We start from the raw sequence: 18,134 nt of genomic DNA on the forward strand, positions 1-18,134 counted from the left end.
AACCCACTGAGCCACCCAGGCGCCCCTGCTTGAGGATTCTTGCTGTCCCTCTCCCTCTGCACCTCCCCCATGTGTGTGTGCACACCCACTCTCTCTCTAAAATAAATAAAATAAATCTTAAAAAAAAAAACTAATAAAATCTGACTCTGCTAAGCATTTGTGAATACACGGATTAGGTTATTTACTAGGGATGAATGTATTACTTCAGAGCATTAAAATTTTGTCCCTAGAGCTACATTCTTATAATTTACCTATGCTTAAAATAATTGGGCTGATACCAAACTCTAATGAAATCCATTCTGTAACATAAAAGTTTATTAGAATAAAAATACACGTACAATCCAACATTAAAATTATTTCACATTGCATGTAGGTTTTACCTCCATTAGTTTTTTAATGCTTTTAAGGTCTGTGCTTGAAATAATTTGTGTATCTGTAAACCAAGCTTAGATTATCAAAAATGCAATATATCCATTAGATACTACAGATCAAAATTTAGGATCAGAACTGATAGTTAACTAACAACCTATTGTACTAAATATTTCATTAAAATTTGGACAGAGAAGAAAGATTAAACTAAATCACTTGAAATGAGGTAAGTTGTATGAAAAGGTTTTTAGTAGCAAGTAGCAATGTTGAAATAAAAATATTAAAAACATTCATGGAAAATTCACTTAATATGTTTGCATAGTCTAGGTTATTTTTTAAAGACAAAAAATTTAAAATTACCCAAATTCCTCATTAGAAAAAGAGACAATTACCTGGTTCTGCTTAAGATCTGTGTACATTTTAAGTCTTTCTCTCATTTAGAAAAAAAGAAATGATACAAACATTCCCAAGTCTTAGAAAAAAGGAAAAAAATAATGAAAATTAGGACCAACATTTCAAGCTGCCTTTTGGAAAGAAAATTAAAAACAGAGGTAGATGGTTAAATATTAGTGGCCAAGTTACTCAAAACAACTAATTTTTGTTGGTACATATTCACCAAATGTTTACACTTGAAGCCAAACAGTAAATGAATTTAGGAGAAGAAAGTAAGACCTAGCACAAGTTATTTCCTTTCATCAAAGAAAAGCAATAAAAATAAACCAGGCTTAAGACCCCTGTTAAGGATACGATTTTTAAAGCACTACAGTTCATGCACTTTTTCAAGTGGGAGAATGAACCTTATCCCTAAGCTTCCTAGATTTCTTGGAGGCCAAGCCACCAGCACCGTCAGGCCCCGTCAGTCGAAGTAGGACTGCAGGGTGCCTCGGCGCCGGACATCGCAGGTCCAGCAGTGGAAGCCTCCTCCCAGGGAATTGGCATTACGGATGCTAACCTTGATGGTACTGATACCTGCATCAAAAGAGAGACAGGTGGTCAGTTAGATGGACGCCCAAGAAGATTTCCTGTAGAAAGTAAGCCCAAAGATAGGTAGGAATCCTGTGTCTCTAATCCTTAAGTCTACCTGAACCCCAGTAACAGTCCTTCAACTGTTTTGTCACCAATTATATTTCATCTAACCTATTCCACTGCTAATATAAAGTCTTCACCAGACAGCAGACACGGTGAAGTCTATTTTGTTCTGCTGACAATTCACAAGTCAGTTGGTTGGATGAGTGGGACAGGATCAACTTCACCACCTTAAGAAAACGATGGAACCGAGCTTGTATTTTTAATACGCTGGGTTGGATGCTCATTCAGGTACCAAATCTATTCAGGCAAGAATTTAATCTGGCATCATTTGCACTGATGTGCTTGTGATGATGTGCATGGCCCAGTTAACCAACTGTATTTAGAAAGAAATCTATTGTGTTCAGCACAATGGGATTTTATTTTACTTTTTTATTTTTTATCTGTTTTTTTCATTTTTTTAAATTGTGTGCAGGTAGCCAGCATATAGTACATCATAAGTTTCTGTTGTAGTGTTCAACACAGCATAACAGGATTTTAAAAAGAAAATCTATCCTCTTCCCTCAAGGAACACATTATTTTGAGGGGAAAGATAGCTCTAGAGTCACTAAAAGTTCCACTGGGGTAGTCAGGGAGGGAAGGCAGCAAGAGCCATCAGAAAAGACTTTCCCAAGAAAGTGAGACTGGGCAGGGCTTTGGGAAGTAAGAACAGAGTTCACAAGGGGTAAGGAGTGGGCTTGGGATAAAGAGTGGACTTGGGATAAAGAGTGGACTTTTAAACACAAGTGTGTTTCCTGGCAGGCAGATGTATCTCTCTTATTCAGATGGTCAGAGCTATTTTAATCCTGAATTGGAAAGGTTCCAGTTGTTTGATAAAGTTTGCTTTAACAAGTTCCTTGTGTGTAAATCATAAAATATGATGAATCATATATCTGGTTATTAATAATATTTTAAGTTGAGAAACAATAAAATCTTAATGGACAAAGAAACTGAATGAACCCAAGCAGTTGGGCTATTTCATGAAAATCAGGAAAAAAGTGGCATAGCATTAGAGGTCAAATCATTAGATTGGGCTCAATCTAAAATGGACAGGCCAGTCTTTTTCAACTGATAACACATTAAAGAGGGATCTGTCAAGGGGGAAAATCATTTCTTCGGGTAATACACCTGAAATATAAGACATGAATCTTCATATGTGGGCACCAAGAGGTTAGATAAGTCACAGAAGATTGATATACTTATTCCTAAGGGATGTTTGAGGAGCCTGGAATGCATCTCCAACCCTTTGGAATTATGATTGTTAGAAATAAAAATATTGTGCATCTATGAAATAACGTGGTACCTCTAAAAGGAATAGCAACTGAATTACGTAAATCATACATCAGACCTAGCGGTAATTTCTTTAGTTATTCTGATTTAATACTTTCATGCATGACGCCATCGTTTATTGTACATACCCAGTTTTTCGAACATCTTTTGAATTGGAACTTCATTGGCATCCACCATGACACGCTTCTCGTCTAGCATTAAGACATTCATGGAAAGCCATTTGGATGACATCCAGAGTGGGTGATCTAAAAGTGGTAACAACAGTTAAATCATGTCCACTATCATCTTTGTTTAAAGCAAGGGTTCCAAAGTGAAGAATATTAAAGTGACACTTCCATTCTTTCAGTAGTTCACTTTCTCTATGGAATTTTATTTTAATCTTAAGACAATTTATATGTAAATATTAGTATTCAATCTAGACTCAATCGATACCTATTACACATTTGGATTTCACCTTGTTTTCTTTAAAAACTCGTTTCTTGCTTTGTGATGTTGCTTTATGCTGATTTTTCCCATCTTCTCACTTGCATTGTGTATGGAAGGAGAGATTACAAACGTAAGTCCCAGCCTTTTCTTGTACCTATAGGCCTAGGTGCAAGTTTACTCCTTCCTGGGGAAACATTTTCTTTATTAAAGTACTAAAATTTGGGCTGCTGTCTATAGATGAAATACTCATTTTAGCCTAGGAGTATGTAACAGTAAACATACCATCTGGAATGACTGGTATTGGAGGAGTAACTATGGTCCATCCTGCTTTCTTAAAAAGATCAATCTGCAAAATAGAAACAAACAAACAAACAAAAACCCCAAGGAGGTTTAAATCTATATATGCTATTATTATCATTTGTACTCTGATAGCTCTTATGATTAATAATTCTTTTTGAGACACTGACTTCTCAGCTGCCAAAATAAAATTACATTTCCAAACATTTGAAGTGATTTTGTTTGAATTCTAATTAGAAATGTAAAATAAAATTACCATATTACCAGGTTAAAGTTAAAAAAAAAAGTAACAGAAATGTTAAAGCTTTTAAAAATATTCTTGTGCTTTATTTAGGTTTCAGAGATCTTAAAATATGGAAGATACTTTCCTTGACAAATTCCCATTAAAGAAAATGAAAATATTTCCTATCTATTTAGCTATAAGGAAACAAAAATGTAATGACTGTGTTAAACCCATAGTCCATCCACTTCACAGTCCATTATTTGCATCTCTACATTGCATAAAGACAGGTGTTAAGGATGTACTCCCAAAGAACCATAAGTGTCTTTAGTGACCATTATAACCCAGCCATTCCTATGTTCACATACTCACTTAGTATATTAATAAATTATATTAAAATGAAAATGGATAAGTAATCTTGGTCATTGGGTATAAATATATGGGATGGAAATAAACAGTGACATGGTAAAGTAGTCATTTTTTTTTAAGATTTTATTTATTTATTTGACAGAGAGAGATCACAAGTAGGCAGAGAGGCAGAGAGAGAGGGGAAAGCAGGCTCCCTGCTGAGAACAGAGTCCGATGTGGGGCTCGATCCCAGGACCCTGAGATCATGACCTGAGCTGAAGACAGAGGCTTTAACCCACTAAGCCATCCAGGCGCTCCTAAAGTAGTCATTTTTAAGAGATATACCGCAGCCTAACAAATAACACAGAATCACTCACCACCCAACTGGAAGTAGGAGGGAGGCAGCAGAGTCAGGAGGCTGCAGATGCTAGCAGACCAGCTGCTCTCAGAGACCAGTAGCTCTGCTCCTTCCTGTGAGTTGGGGCTGGGCAAAGAGATCCTGGCCCACTGGAGAGGGAGGAAGACACCCACTACCCAGGGGCACTGTCCTACCATGCAGGGATCATTCTGTTTGCAATTCAGCTGCTGTGGGATCTTGGCTGCAAGCTGTGGGATAATAGACTCTCTTCAATAAAAACACATAGAGACACACAAACTGGAGGCTTTGCCTTAAGGCAAGCCTTAAGGAAAGTCAAAGTCTGATGACAGACACTACACTACATGGCTACAACATACATCTGGGAATTCTGGTCACCTTATAGTAAATCCACCACAAGCAATACAATGTTTGATTCTCACTGCTGAATTTGTCATTTAGGACCATTAGGAACCATGGAAGTGCTTAAAATAAAAATGGTAATTACTTACATTGCTAGACTCTAATGCTTCTCCAGAGTCTTAAGGGCTCCCTTACCTGATCACATGGTCGGTCAGGGTTAGACAGCACAAGACCAGGTCCGATGATATTGAAGGTGGCATCAATATGCATTGGATTGGGGTCTTTAAAGGAGATGATATGCACTCTGTAGTCTGGAGCAAGATGCCTACGCATCCATTCAATGCCCAGATAGTTTGTAACCTGAAAATGAAAGGAGGACATAATTCTATAAAGATCTGGTTCTACGTTTAGATAACTAAAAATAGTCAGGATGAAAATATTTTCATCAAAAAATACAATAATGTGTAAGTAAATAATAAAATAATGAATTAAAACGTAATAATAAAGTATGAAATTTAAGAGGCAGCTTTTATTGACCTGGCTTCTCTGTACAAAAATATCTCTTCCAGCTCTAATGAAGTCAGCAGCATCAAAGCATGGCTCGAACTCAGTCGTCACAAATTTTCCCTGAGCAGCCAATTTGTGTCTGTCTTCTACTGAATGGATAGGGTAATTCTAATTGGAACGAGAATGAATACATACAAAGGAAATTATTTATGGGACATCCATTACTAAGAAAATTAATTCAACATCATCATTTTCCAAAATAGTACTACCCTGTTTTAGACTAAAACATGCACAGGGAAGATGTAGACCCATGCTAACTAAATCAAAATAAACTGACAACAAAAAACAAAAGCCCAAAACTAGGCATGACAGCAATTTCTTGATACTTACAAGGAAATGGTACAGCAATGGTAATGATTTTGAAAATATTCATGACTCATAATGATTTATGTAGCTATCTACAATAGTGACAGTCAACAGGATGAAGTCATTTTGTTATTTTAGAAAAGGAATTTGGTCCTGAGCCTAACTCATACCATCAAATGAGATGCCATGCATCCCCTGCCAAAATGGATTTGGTGTGGTGGAATGAATTCATTACTCATTTCTGTCTTTAAACGCCTAGAAGAAATTTTCATCTTTTGATTCTTTCTATAAATGATCAAGTAGTAAGTGACCTAACAAAGGATATATACTTCCTTTTACTGTGAATATGGCCTGTAGACGACCCCCCCCCCCCCCCGTTGTTTTTTGTTTTTTTCAGAAGAAAAGAATGGAGTTCAGATGAGTGACTTTTCTGTTTCTACCAATGAATAGCTATGTGCCTTTAGGCATGTTTTCCTCCCTGTAAGGGAAGGATTGATGCTTCTCCCTCCAGAGGATTTTGTGAAGAATAAACAGGACTGACAATATATAAAGGCATTTAGTTCAAGACCTAGCACACGATAAGCACCAGATAAGTGTTAGCCATTACTACTATTACTGTTATTATCACAATATCATTACCTTATTTTTATCATAAAACAATTATTTTTTAAATGCAGGTGATGTTCTTAGTTTCTCAAATGCATACCAAATACAAGGTTTCAGAGAATCTCTATCTCATTCTCTGGATTATTGAGAGAAGTTACCAATAAGCTCACCTATAATTAGGGTCTTACCTGGTCATAAAGCTTATCACCCATTGTTGGCTTGGGAGCCGTTGTCCACTTGGCGCCACGGTGGAAGTAGTCTTTAATAATTGACCGATATGCACGGTACTCAAAGAAGCGGGCACGCCACGCCATGGGAGCCTCGATGATCTCGTTGCCCACAACTATCAGGATGTCTCGAGGCATCGCGCCATATAAACCTATCAAACCAAAAAAATTCCACAACAACCTCAGTAATGCTAATTTCCAAGACAGAAGAATCTATATAATAGGATCCCATGTCTTGGTAAAAAAAAAAATAAATAAATTACAGAAAATCTGTAAGAATGTGTATGCGTATTTATATGCAAATGGAAAAAGATGGAGTGATATATCTCCATATACTAGATATATACTAGATGATATAGACTACATTGTGATATATACTAGATTGGTAGCATGTGTGGTGATGGCAAAGCTAGGAAAGGAAGGTAGGAAGGAATGAAGGTAGGAAGGAAGGAAGGGAGGGAAATGAAAGGAAAGGGAGGGAGGAAGCAAAGAAAGGAAAGGGAAGAAAGGAAGGAAGAAAAGAAATGAAGTAATAAGGTCCTTGTTCAAAGAGATCTAGAACCACCAAGTTTTCACGTTTTGTAAGCTCCTTTCTTGCTACATAGAAACAGAGTTCTTCAGGGAGTATCAGTACCACAAGATAAAAATTGGGCCAAGGATCATTTCTAGAACTGTGAATTAGAACACTGAACTCAGGCACAAGAACAATCTTGTAGCAATGTCAGTTAAAACTAAAATGGGAATGTTTCTATTCCCCTCTTAACTTCTGTGACATGGAATCCACTGTTTTATGAAAGTTAATGATCATAAGATTTAGAAAAACTGCTTCTTTCAATAAGATTCTGATTTACAATGGAGTTTAGAATATGGACATCTTAATCATATTGGAAAGAACCAATCTGTTCCTAAGTAATCTTTAAGTTTCAAAGGATTATTAAAAGAATCTCTGAGAGATTATCTGAGCTTTTAAGAAAGAAATTAAAAATTAAGACACTAGAAGTTGAGGTATCCAACATCACTTACCCGTAGATTCAAAATCAGGAGTTTTATACTTCAGTGACCAGTCAATGGGGTCAGGTCTCCTCACTGTCACTCCTTCCATTTTTAAAATATTGCACATCTCCTCAATTTCAGCAACAGCTTTTTTCAAATGATCTTTGGGAAAATAATGGCCTCCATGCTTCTGGTAAAATGGCCAGTACTTTTCGTATGTGTTGGCCTACAAGCAGGAGAAAGTAAGTGAAATACTTAATCAGAGAAAAACACTTACTTAATCAGAGAAAAATACAACTCATGATAAAGTCCTAGGCAGTGAACAAAGGATTTCTGTAACCTATTTTTTTTCTTTTTTAAAAAAATTGCATTTATTTGAGAGAGAGAGAAAAAAAGAGCATGAGTGAGGAGGAAAGGGAGAAGCAACTTCCTGTCGAGCAGGGAGCCAACTTGGGGCTTGATCCCAGGACCCTGAGATCATGACCTGAGCCGAAGGCAGAGGCTTAACTGAGCTATCCAGGTGCCCCTGATTTGTATAATTTAATGGAATTGAGATTAAGACTATGTCTTGGCTAGTGCTGATCCCCGGCACTGAGCACACTGCCTCTCTGAGAAGACTCTCAATATCTGCTGAATGAAAATTTCTAAATTTCCTGGATGTTTTAAGATCTTTTGCACTCTTTGCCCACGATCTTCTGCCCTGCCATTCACAGCATGTCTGCCCTCAGGTGGGCTTGGAGTCTTCTCCAGTTTTTATTGGTCCTTCATAGTAAAAGCTTCATGACAAAACAGGACGTAGGGACTCCGTTAGCCAGTCTCAACTACCGCTTTACTAATGGTGCACTGGAGTGGAATGAGGCACAAACAAGTCAGTTGTAAGACAGGGAGCAGGGGACAACAGCTGGAAGGACTGTCCCCAAACAACTCCTCAGTCCCGTATTTATTAGATACAAGGTAGCAACAAAGGAGAAGAAAAGGTTATACAATAGCCATAGATCTAGTAGGTAAACAAGAAGGAATGTGAGTCAGATGTTGGTCACAAGTTTTAGAGGTAAACAAGGTAAACAACAAGAAGAGTAAGGTGTGTCTGGTCCAGCAGCTTGGATTTGTAATTGCTAGTACACTTAAAGGGATTACCTTAATAGCAGGCTTTCTCTGAGGTACAGGAGACAAGGAAAAAGGGAAGCAGGCGGTGTCCTGCCAGGAGCTGGCCGGGAATTCCCAGCTGCTTGGCTTCAAGGGGGTGTATCATCCCTTCCACCAGAGGCCTGCTGCTAGTACATGTTTTTCTCAAGGTCATCCTTAAGCATGCTTACGTGACCAGTACAACTCCTCACTAGTTAAAAGTTATATTTTGAGCAGCATCTTATTCTGAGGGATGGTTACACTAAATGAAATCAAGTAACAAAACAAACAAAAGAGCCTAAGAAGAGCACATCCGTACTTAGATAAAACCATGTGCTACCCACGCATCCCAGAATTCTATCTAGAAAACAGCACTGCAAGATACTCTGTAGGAAAATAGGACACCGCCCCCTTAAAATTAGGGACACATTGTCAAACGTTCTTTGCTGCTCTTAAAAACCCATTACTGATTTTCTCATTCAACAGAATTAGCACTTGGCAAAATTGTGCAGCAGCGCAAGTCTGCCTTTGCTACTTCCTAGCCTTCCCTGCAGACATGCCTCCTCTCCCCAGTCTTTCCAAGTTCTCAAACCACTTCAAGTCCTTTTGTCACAGAAGGAAGTGGTCCCATAAATGAATTCACACACTTAGCAGCTGAAAAAAAGCGTAACATTTAGAAAGTGTCCAAGGGTTATATGCATTTTAAAAAGACAACTAAATGAAAACCAGTTAAATGCTTTTTAAAAGGCTTGATTTGCTAAAAATGACTATTGAAATAGGGCAAGCCTAACAATTGTAAAATAATGGTTTTCAAAAATATAAAAATGTAGAAGGATTCCTCATTCAGATTGTTTAGCATGTTCCTAAGTTCTCAATTTAAAGAAATACATTGGGAAATGTAGACCATGTTTATGGATGTAATTTATCAAGGTAGATGAGGCAGAAGTCCAATCAGAAGATCCGAATGCTAGGAGAAAACCTTGGACTTTCATCAGAAGACTGGCAAAGTGATATGCATCCATGTATTTTAAGTTTAAAAAAATATATCTGAAGCAGGTATTTAAGAAAAATACTTCCTTTTTTTTAAAAAAGATTTTATTTATTTGACAGAGAGAGAGAGATCACAAGTAGGCAGAGAAGCAGGCAGAGAGAGGGGGGAAGCAGGCTCCCTGCTGAGCAGAGAGTCTGATGCAGGACTCTGTCCCAGGACTGAGCTCATAACCTGAGCTGAAGGCAGAGGCTTAACCCACTGAGCCACCCAGGTGCCCCCCAAAATACTTCCTTATATCATCGATTAACTGACTATCTACCAGTCTTGATCATGTCAGGTAAGTTTTCCACACAAATCAGACAATTTCAGATAGTGGTTAAGGGAACTGGGTGATGAGATACAGTGTCTAGATGTCTAGCCCAGTAATGTCAAAGATGATGTCTTTTCCAGATTTTCTGTCTCTACTTCCATTTCCACCTCAGTCTGATAAATATCAAACATATAGAGGCAGACCTGCCTCTTGTTAGTTCAGTACCTAGGTTCACACCACTAAGGCTGGAGCTGAGCCTGCTGGAGAAGGAATAAGAATCTGAAAAACATGTCTTTAACAAAAATGGAGGATGCCAGTGAGGCTCTAAAAATGGGCTGGCAAACTAAAAATCCATGGCCATTTTTTTTAAGTAAATACAAGTTTTATGGGAACACAGATACACATTCATTTACATATTGTCAGCAGCTGTTTTGTTTTGTTTGCACTATAGTGGCAGAGTTGAGAGGTGAGTGGTCATGACAGAAATGTATGGTCTGTAAAGCCTGAAATGTTTATTATCTGGCAGAAAAAAGTTTTCTGATCCCTGTCCACATTATTGGTTAGTTGCTTTTCTTTTGAAGATCTATAGGAAAACAATAGGCTCAGTTTCTGACAAATATCATCAGTATCAAACGATCGGTATTAATTCACATAGTTTTTAAGATCAATCTACTCCTTTTAAAAACAAAAGCATTCCACTGTTTTCCACTCCTCGGAAGTCCGGCAGCAGCCTCCGGAAGGAGAGGATAACAATGAGTCTCTATAGTCCTCTCAGACACATCCCAGTACTACTCCTCCATTCATCACTTTCTCCTTCTCATGCCAGGCACATCGCTTACAGTCCGCTAAAGGACAAGAAGCCTTTGAAACTTTAAAACTGGTTCCAGCAGATGCACAGCCATGCTGTCTTGCCGGACACATTCCAAAGTATTCTGTGTAATGCAGAATGCAGCAGAATGAAGCTGGCCTTGGTAAATAGGAACTAAGATTTCCTAGGGGAAAAAAATCTACTTGAACAGTGTGAGTTTCCTTATGTAACTCATACTCTGTCTGGCTAAGGTTGAACAAAGTCCAAATGATCAAGGCACATTACATTTCCAAGACATAGTTGGAAATTATTTACACTTCCTTTGTAACCTTTGCTAAATAAGTTGCCTCATGTAACCCTGCTAAATGAGTTAGCAATTATTTACCAAGTGTCTGCAAGATAAAAAACACTACATTAAATGCTTAGCATATGGTGTTTTTAATAATCTGTTGCACAGATATGGCTGCAGTCCTGGAACTTTATAGTCTTTCAGAGCTTAAAACCCTTCAGGTTGGTGTGAGGGGTGGAGGGTGAGGGGGTCGGCTGCCAAAAGAATTTTAAATAGTCTTTGGAAGCTATGAAATATCAAGAGATATTTCATAGATAGATCGATCCAGCCTCAAGCTTATAGTACATTAACCTTGACTGACTTTGTATCTTATAAAAGGTCCTTTCTTACAAGCTTTGTTTTAAAGATAAAAGCAAAACAAAAAGCAAGTATTTGGTAGAAAGTATTCATTATGTCTTACAGTATAAAAAGCTACACAGCTTTTAAAAACTGTGCTTTCTGACACTACAGTTCTTACTCCCATAAAATTTCTCTAGCCTTTATATCTTCCAACCAATCTTATGCCTAATTTCTCATAAGCAGTTTAATACATTATTTTATCTTTCATTGTTCCCAAGATGATTGATACATCTGTATCATTTTTCTCCATTAGTAAGGCCTTGCCTTCTGGGGCTATGCATGTCTTTAATTTTCTCTAGTTACCTAGTTTAGCATGTGGCATAAAGCAGAAATAACCAGACAAATGAATGAAATCAATACTGCTAATATTAGCAATATCTACAATCATTGCACTTACAGTGTACTTCTGTAATGTAAACCTAGATCCATACAACAGTAATGAAGTATGGTTTTGTCCCTTGAAATACTTAGCATGCAACCTTTTACCTTCATATTTAATCTTGTTAGGTAGATAGCAAACCTCTTAACATCTTCACTTTATTGAGGCCCAGAAATCTGTGGAATCTTGCACAAGGTCAAAGAGCTGATTAGCCAAGACTAGTATCAAGCTTCTTGATTAAATATGTAATTCAGTCCTGGTCTCCTGACTTCAGCCCAGTACATTTCCCACAAATGACAGAGAACCCAAAATCATGTGTGAGAATCACTTCTGTTTCTGTAAGATTACATAGCACAAAAGTCAACAGTTTTACAGACAAGTAAAAGGACAAGCTATTGCTTGAATTTGAAATTTAATTCCACCCAATTAATATGGTTAAGGGATGGGACTTCTTTTTAAGAAAAGACTTAAAAAAGATAATGCCTTTTTAAAACACATGGATGATACATAGATTAATCTGTTCAGCAAACATCACATATCAGAACCAGAGGTAGTTTCAGAACAATTAGAACTTGTAACTTTTTCTATTACACTGTCTTTGAGGTCTAATTAAAGAGTCATTTTCTTCAAGAAGACTTCCTAACTCTCCAGCATTTGGTCATTGCTTTTTCCTTTACTCTTCGGGCATTCAATTCAACTGCCAAGTGACTGGCTTAAGATACTTAGCTTTAGTCTTTGTTGCTAGACAAAGCTCTCTCTGTGAACAGAAAGCAAGGTCTTTTTTGCTGATACCTCTGGAGCACCGGTACAAGGTAGGCAGCATTTCTGCTCATGAGGGCAATGATGTAACGGAACTTATTTCCTTAATCCATGTTATAAATAACATTGTAAATAACCAGGAAGAATTTAAGTACACTTAAGATATATTTTGAACACATTATTAATGGAAGCTCAGGCTGTGTCTACAATGTGAATGGAACTCCCTTATCCAAGATGAAACCTGAAAACTAACCCACAGAGGCCCAGCCTTAGGAATATTACAGATAAAGAACACTAGGAGTTTTTAGGAGATATTACTTGTTGCCAGCGAAACCCTGGAAGGCTTTGGGGAAGGGACCATCAGATCTCTGTGGTAGTAAGAGGGGTAGGTTTAAACTACGGACAGGAGCGGTACAAGAACATAGATGGAAGAGTCCTGAGTGGGAGCACAGGCATGATGGTTGTTTGGGGAACAGTGATAAGTCTAGTTTGGCTGCTTATAGGGTTATCATATAAAGTCTTCTGAAAACCAAGGTGAAATATTAGAGTTGAGAGGGACCCAAACGAGAATGGACATCTGCTAACCTGCCATATTAACACACCTCTAAGATGAGCCAATGATTGAAATGGGGAGTCCTAGAAAGGCAGATAAAAGCCAGATTGTGAATGATCTTGAATACCATGAGAACTTTATCTGAGGTAGTGGTAGGGGAAGAGGACATGTAGAAGGTTGGGAAGGGGGTGCCTGGGTGGCTCAGTGAGTTAAGCCTCTGCCTTTGGCTCCAGCCCTGATCCCAGGGTCCTGGGATCAAACCCTCCATCAGGCTCTCTGCTCGGCGGGGAGCCTGCTTATCCCTTTCTCTGGTTGCCTCTCTGCCTACTTGTGATTTCTCTCTCTGTCAAATGAATAAATGAAATCTTAAAAAAAAAAAAAAAAGAAAGAAAGAAAAGATTGGGAAATCGAGGAATGAAAGGAGCAGGATGAGCAACGTGATCCAATTTTGGCTTAAAAAAGCACTTTCAGGGGCGCCTGGGTGTCTCAGTGGATTAAGCCGCTGCCTTCGGCTCGGGTCATGATCTCAGGGTCCTGGGATCGAGCCCCGCATCGGGCTCTCTGCTCCGCAGGGAGCCTGCTTCCTCCTCTCTCTCTGCCTGCCTCTCTGCCTACTTGTGATCTCTCTCTCTGTCAAATAAATAAATAAAATCTTTTAAAAAAAAAAAAAAAGCACTTTCAGGGTGCCTGGGTGGCTCAGTCCTTAAGTATTCGCCTTTGCCTCAGGTGATGATCCCAGGGTCCTGCTCTGCAGGAAGCCTCCGTCTCCCTCTCCCTCTGCAGCTCCCCCTTCTTGTGTTCCCTGTCTCTCTGTCAAATAAATAAAATCTTTTTTAAAAAAATATTTAAAAATTTAAAAAGCACTCTCACAGAAGCTGGAAGGTGGTTTGGAGAGAACAACAAATGAGGGAGGCCAGTGAGGGGTTAGCTGCGATGGTCCAGGCAGTAGATGTGATCCTGACCTAAGGCAGCAGCAGAGGGATGGAGGTAAGGTTGCTTTTGACAAAGGACTTGTTGAATCTTGGACAATGGATGCGGAGGATGTGACTGAGGGTGAAATCAAAGATGGCTCCTTGTTGTTTCAGTTCTAGTAAATAGAAATGCCAAAATTGGAAAGGAAGAAATGAAGAAGGGTCCAGTATAGCAGTGAGGCTGGCAGCTAAACTCAAGATGTGCCAAGGAGTTTTAACACACTGATTTGGAGAAAGATCTGGACCAGACTGGAAGTGGGAGGCGAAGCTGTGAGAAGAGGGCCAAAGTGAAATTCCGCTCAACCCCAACATTACAGTGAAGGAAGGTATGAGGAATAGTGAAAGAACTAACATTCCCAGATGAGATCTGTCAGAATCTGAAGGAAGGAGTTATTTGTGTAAATACTATAAAACACCAGGGTCGCCTGGGTGGCTCAGTTGGTTAAGCATCTACCTTCGGCTCAGGTCATGATCCCAGGGTCCTGGGATGGATCCCCACCTTGGGCTCCCTGCTCAGTGGGGAGCCTGCTTCTCCCTCCCTCTCTCTCTCTCTCCAGCTTCCCCTGCTTGTGCACATGCTCTCTCTCTGTGTCAAACAAATAAATAAAATCTTTAAGAAAAATAAACCACCACAGGTATTTCACGTAAGATAATTAAAATCGCCACGAGTTCAGAGGTTTGGAGTAAGCTACAGTGAAAGCAGCTATAGAGGAGAATGGGGTTAGAGGCCAGCCTGCAGAAGGTAAGGAGTGAACCCCCTTCAGACATGTGAATACCCTTGCTTTACCTTCACCTCCACAGTGAATGGTGGAACACAGGCATTTTCTGCTCTGCCCACTATCACTTCCTCCAACGGGTCCCATTCGTTGTAAGAAGAGACGGGGCAGTCCTTGGGCAGAGGATCAGTGGCCTTATCATCAGCTGCACAGGAATTCCGGGAGGAAGCAGTAGCTGCCTGGGTGCTCTGGAAAGTTCTCTGCACCCACCCTGTTAAGGTTCTTCCAAGCTTCCAAGAACAAAGAAGAGATTATTGCATATTCCTATACAGTACTTGCAGGCAGGAGGAGGTAGAATGAAACCCAGCATAATACAGACATTTAAAATCCTTTAGAAGAATGTAAATCAAGATGTTAGTTACTATGTAGGTGGGTAGTGGGGCTATAGTTTTCCCTTCTTGTTTTTTATAAATTATCTTTTTCTCTATATGTGAACTGACATAACTCTTTAAAGCCCCTCAGAAGATTCTATCCTTATATCTCAGAATGATTTTTCTGCATTCAAGTTTTAATCAAGCTTTAAGCAACCCTTCCATAGATGATGGATCACCCCGTTCCTAGAAAACCACAGAAAGCTGCTCCATATCTCTCTGCCAAGTCCAGCTGGAGGAAGAAGCCTCCTTCGCCCTTCAGCGGTGAAAGTCACCAATACTTTTTTTTTCCAAATGAAAATGTAGAAGCATATGTAAAGAGCCTTATCTTTCAGAATTATCAGCTTCAAACTAAAAATTCTGCATTGGTAACAGACACTTCCCACTCTTTGGCACTTCAATTCTGAGAGTAACCAAGTGCCATCTGCTCCATTTCACAGATGGTCCATAATATCCCAGCCATGACAGAATTAACCCAAGCACAAATTTATAAACCAGAAAAGACAACTAAGGACTTCCAAAAAGCCTTTTGAAAATCCAAGGCCTATAAAATCTACAATAGGGAGAGTCCCTCACCCACCGCGCAAATCTCAAAACCACCCACAGCCCACACCGCTCCCCTGTGCCCAATGTCGCTCCTACTCTGTTAAATGCCTTAGGAAGAGGCAGGAAGGGAGCCAGGGTGAGAACCAAAGCAGGAGGGAGAGTGACAGCTGTTCTGGAAGCAGCTGCCAGCAGAGAGCCAAACTGCCCAGCTATTCCTGTCCCAGGAGCTAGGGAGGTCTGCAGACGCACGCTTACAAACCGGCAAGTGGAGGGCCGGACCGGCAGAAAGTCTGGGTAAGGCCTGAACTAGCTCCAACTCTTCTCGGGTCTCGGGACTGCATGTTACTCTTGGAGTGGGCCTGCTTGCTCCCTCTCCATCCATCCCAGATTCCCAGTTTGCCTCCTCTCCCGTCCATCCACACCACACGAATTTCCCCGAAGGCTCCCCAACTCTATGCCCACCCCCTGTATTAAAGCCCAATAATTCCATCCTTGTATTAAGTGTCACTCGTCGCCCCCATACCCTCACCCCGGGCGGGAAGCCTCTTGGAGCAAATCTGGGTCCGGCGGGCATGGCGGCGCCCCCTGCAATGACGGCCACGGCGTCCCTCGGGGTGTGGCCCCAATGCCTGTCCCGCTTTCCCCGGAACCCGCCGAGCTCCCAGCAGCCAGCAAAGGTTCTTGAAGATGAGCTTCCAAGGGGGGACCCGAGGGACACTGTCATGCAATGCTGTCTGGGGAAGGCGAGGGGGAGCGCGCGCGGCCGCTAGCCGAGGCGGGAGGCGCACGCACCCGAGAGCCGATGTAGTGCACCGCCTCGGCGCCGCGGCTTCCGCCGCGCAGACACCGCACCCGCAGCATCGCCCCGCGCCCGGCTTGTCCACGAACGGAATGTTCCAGGTGCTCGGCCGCGTCCGTCCGAGCCTCCCGAGGGCGCGCCAGCAGGGGATGTCGCGGCGCGCGGCCCCCGGCCTTTTGTAGGCTCGCCCCGCCCCACCGCCCTCCGCGCGCGCCCCATTGGCTGCTGGGAACAGGTGGCGGGGTCCGGGGAGCGCAGGCCAGCGCGCCCCGCCGCCCCGAATTAGGAACCGTTAGGGCACAGCGAGTGGCTCGGGGTCCAGCCGCCGGTGTTTGCCTATTTTTTTAGTTTGTCAGTCGGCCGACTGGCTTCGGCTACCAAGCCCAGCCTCCGTCCGCCGCTGGAGGCCCACCCGTGCTTCGGGGAGGGGAGGAGCACGCGACTTCTGACGAAGGAAACTCAATAGTACATTAAATGTACATTGTTGGATGACGTGGGTAAAGCGTAAGTACAGTCACACGGTTACGTTTGTCGGTATGCACTGACTCAGTCCCCTCATTTTGCAATGAACGGAACCACCTGAAGTTTAGGTGGCTTCTTAAGGCAACACCGGGTTTGAGACTGGAGAAGCCTAAGTCTAGAATTCAGGTCATCTCTCCCCCGGGGTCCTGCACTTTCCACCTACTACTAGCCAGTTAGGTGTTTGGGGGAATACCAGACGTTTCAAATAGTCTTTGGCCATGTGCCCTAGCTTGAGAAACTCAACCATGGCAATAGAGACTGATGTGGGCCAGAAATAAGAGAGGACTGCAGATGCATCTTCCCTTCTATTTCATGTATTAAAATTTTTGTTTCAACTTAATTAGGGTAGTTTCCTAGAAAAGTAGTTCCCGAACAGTGCAAAACTAGAGAACTCAGTTTAACATTTAAGTACTTCAGAGGAAAGGGGGCAGAGAGATTTAACTATTTCATTTTGTACCTACAAAATAGGTAATTTAAAAAAAATGAGCTGTTGTTTTAATCCTGGCGTTTCAAACCAAAGTTCACTGATAGAAGGGACCAGACAAGCAGGATGGCATGGTAGAAAGAGGAATTGGGAGAACTGGGTGCTAGTTTTGACTCTATTATAGACTACTATGTGTCTTCTTGAGTTGCAACCTTATCCTCAAAGAGAGAACACTTGCATTTATTGTCTCTAGCACACAGGGTCGTTGAGGGGCCAAAAGGAGAGACTGTACATGCTGAACGTGGTGTGGCACTAAGAGCTATATGAATATGAGGTAATATTTTACCAGGCCTTACAGTAAGGAGGCCTCCAAATGTGATAATAGGGTGAAAGGAGTCAGAAAGTCTAGGTCCATGTCTTAGCTCTGCTATTAACTTGCTTTGTGACCTGGAATCAAATTCCTCCTCCTTTCTAATGAAGGCATCACACTATTAATTAAGGTTTTGGCTAATATATCTCAAAATTTATAAAGTACCTCTCCCAAGAATTAATGCAACCACCTTGAGGGTCTAATTTTCTAATGTACTTAGGGTGGCCAGAGCTATATTCCTCTTCAATAAAGGAATTCAAGAATACAGTAAGTACACCTAACAAATGGTGTTGACATTACTTTGTACTAT

The 18,134-nt window shown here is 40.8% G+C and overlaps 1 protein-coding gene across 1 annotated transcript; it reads right to left on the minus strand.

Moving 5' to 3' along the window:
• Positions 1-293: 293 nt before the first annotated feature.
• Positions 294-16,670, minus strand: GATM (glycine amidinotransferase). Its single transcript, XM_046009270.1, has 9 exons — positions 16,502-16,670; positions 14,804-15,022; positions 7,463-7,658; positions 6,401-6,591; positions 5,271-5,408; positions 4,929-5,093; positions 3,433-3,496; positions 2,853-2,969; positions 294-1,338 (listed from the first exon to the last, which is right to left on the minus strand). The coding sequence occupies exons 1-9, from the start codon at positions 16,568-16,570 to the stop codon at positions 1,226-1,228; spliced, it is 1,272 nt and encodes a 423-aa protein (XP_045865226.1). The 5' UTR covers positions 16,571-16,670; the 3' UTR covers positions 294-1,225.
• Between the last annotated feature and the right edge of the window lie 1,464 nt (positions 16,671-18,134).

Source organism: Meles meles, chromosome 6 (genome assembly GCF_922984935.1).
Source record: "Meles meles chromosome 6, mMelMel3.1 paternal haplotype, whole genome shotgun sequence".
Classification (NCBI taxonomy): Eukaryota; Metazoa; Chordata; class Mammalia; order Carnivora; family Mustelidae; genus Meles; species Meles meles.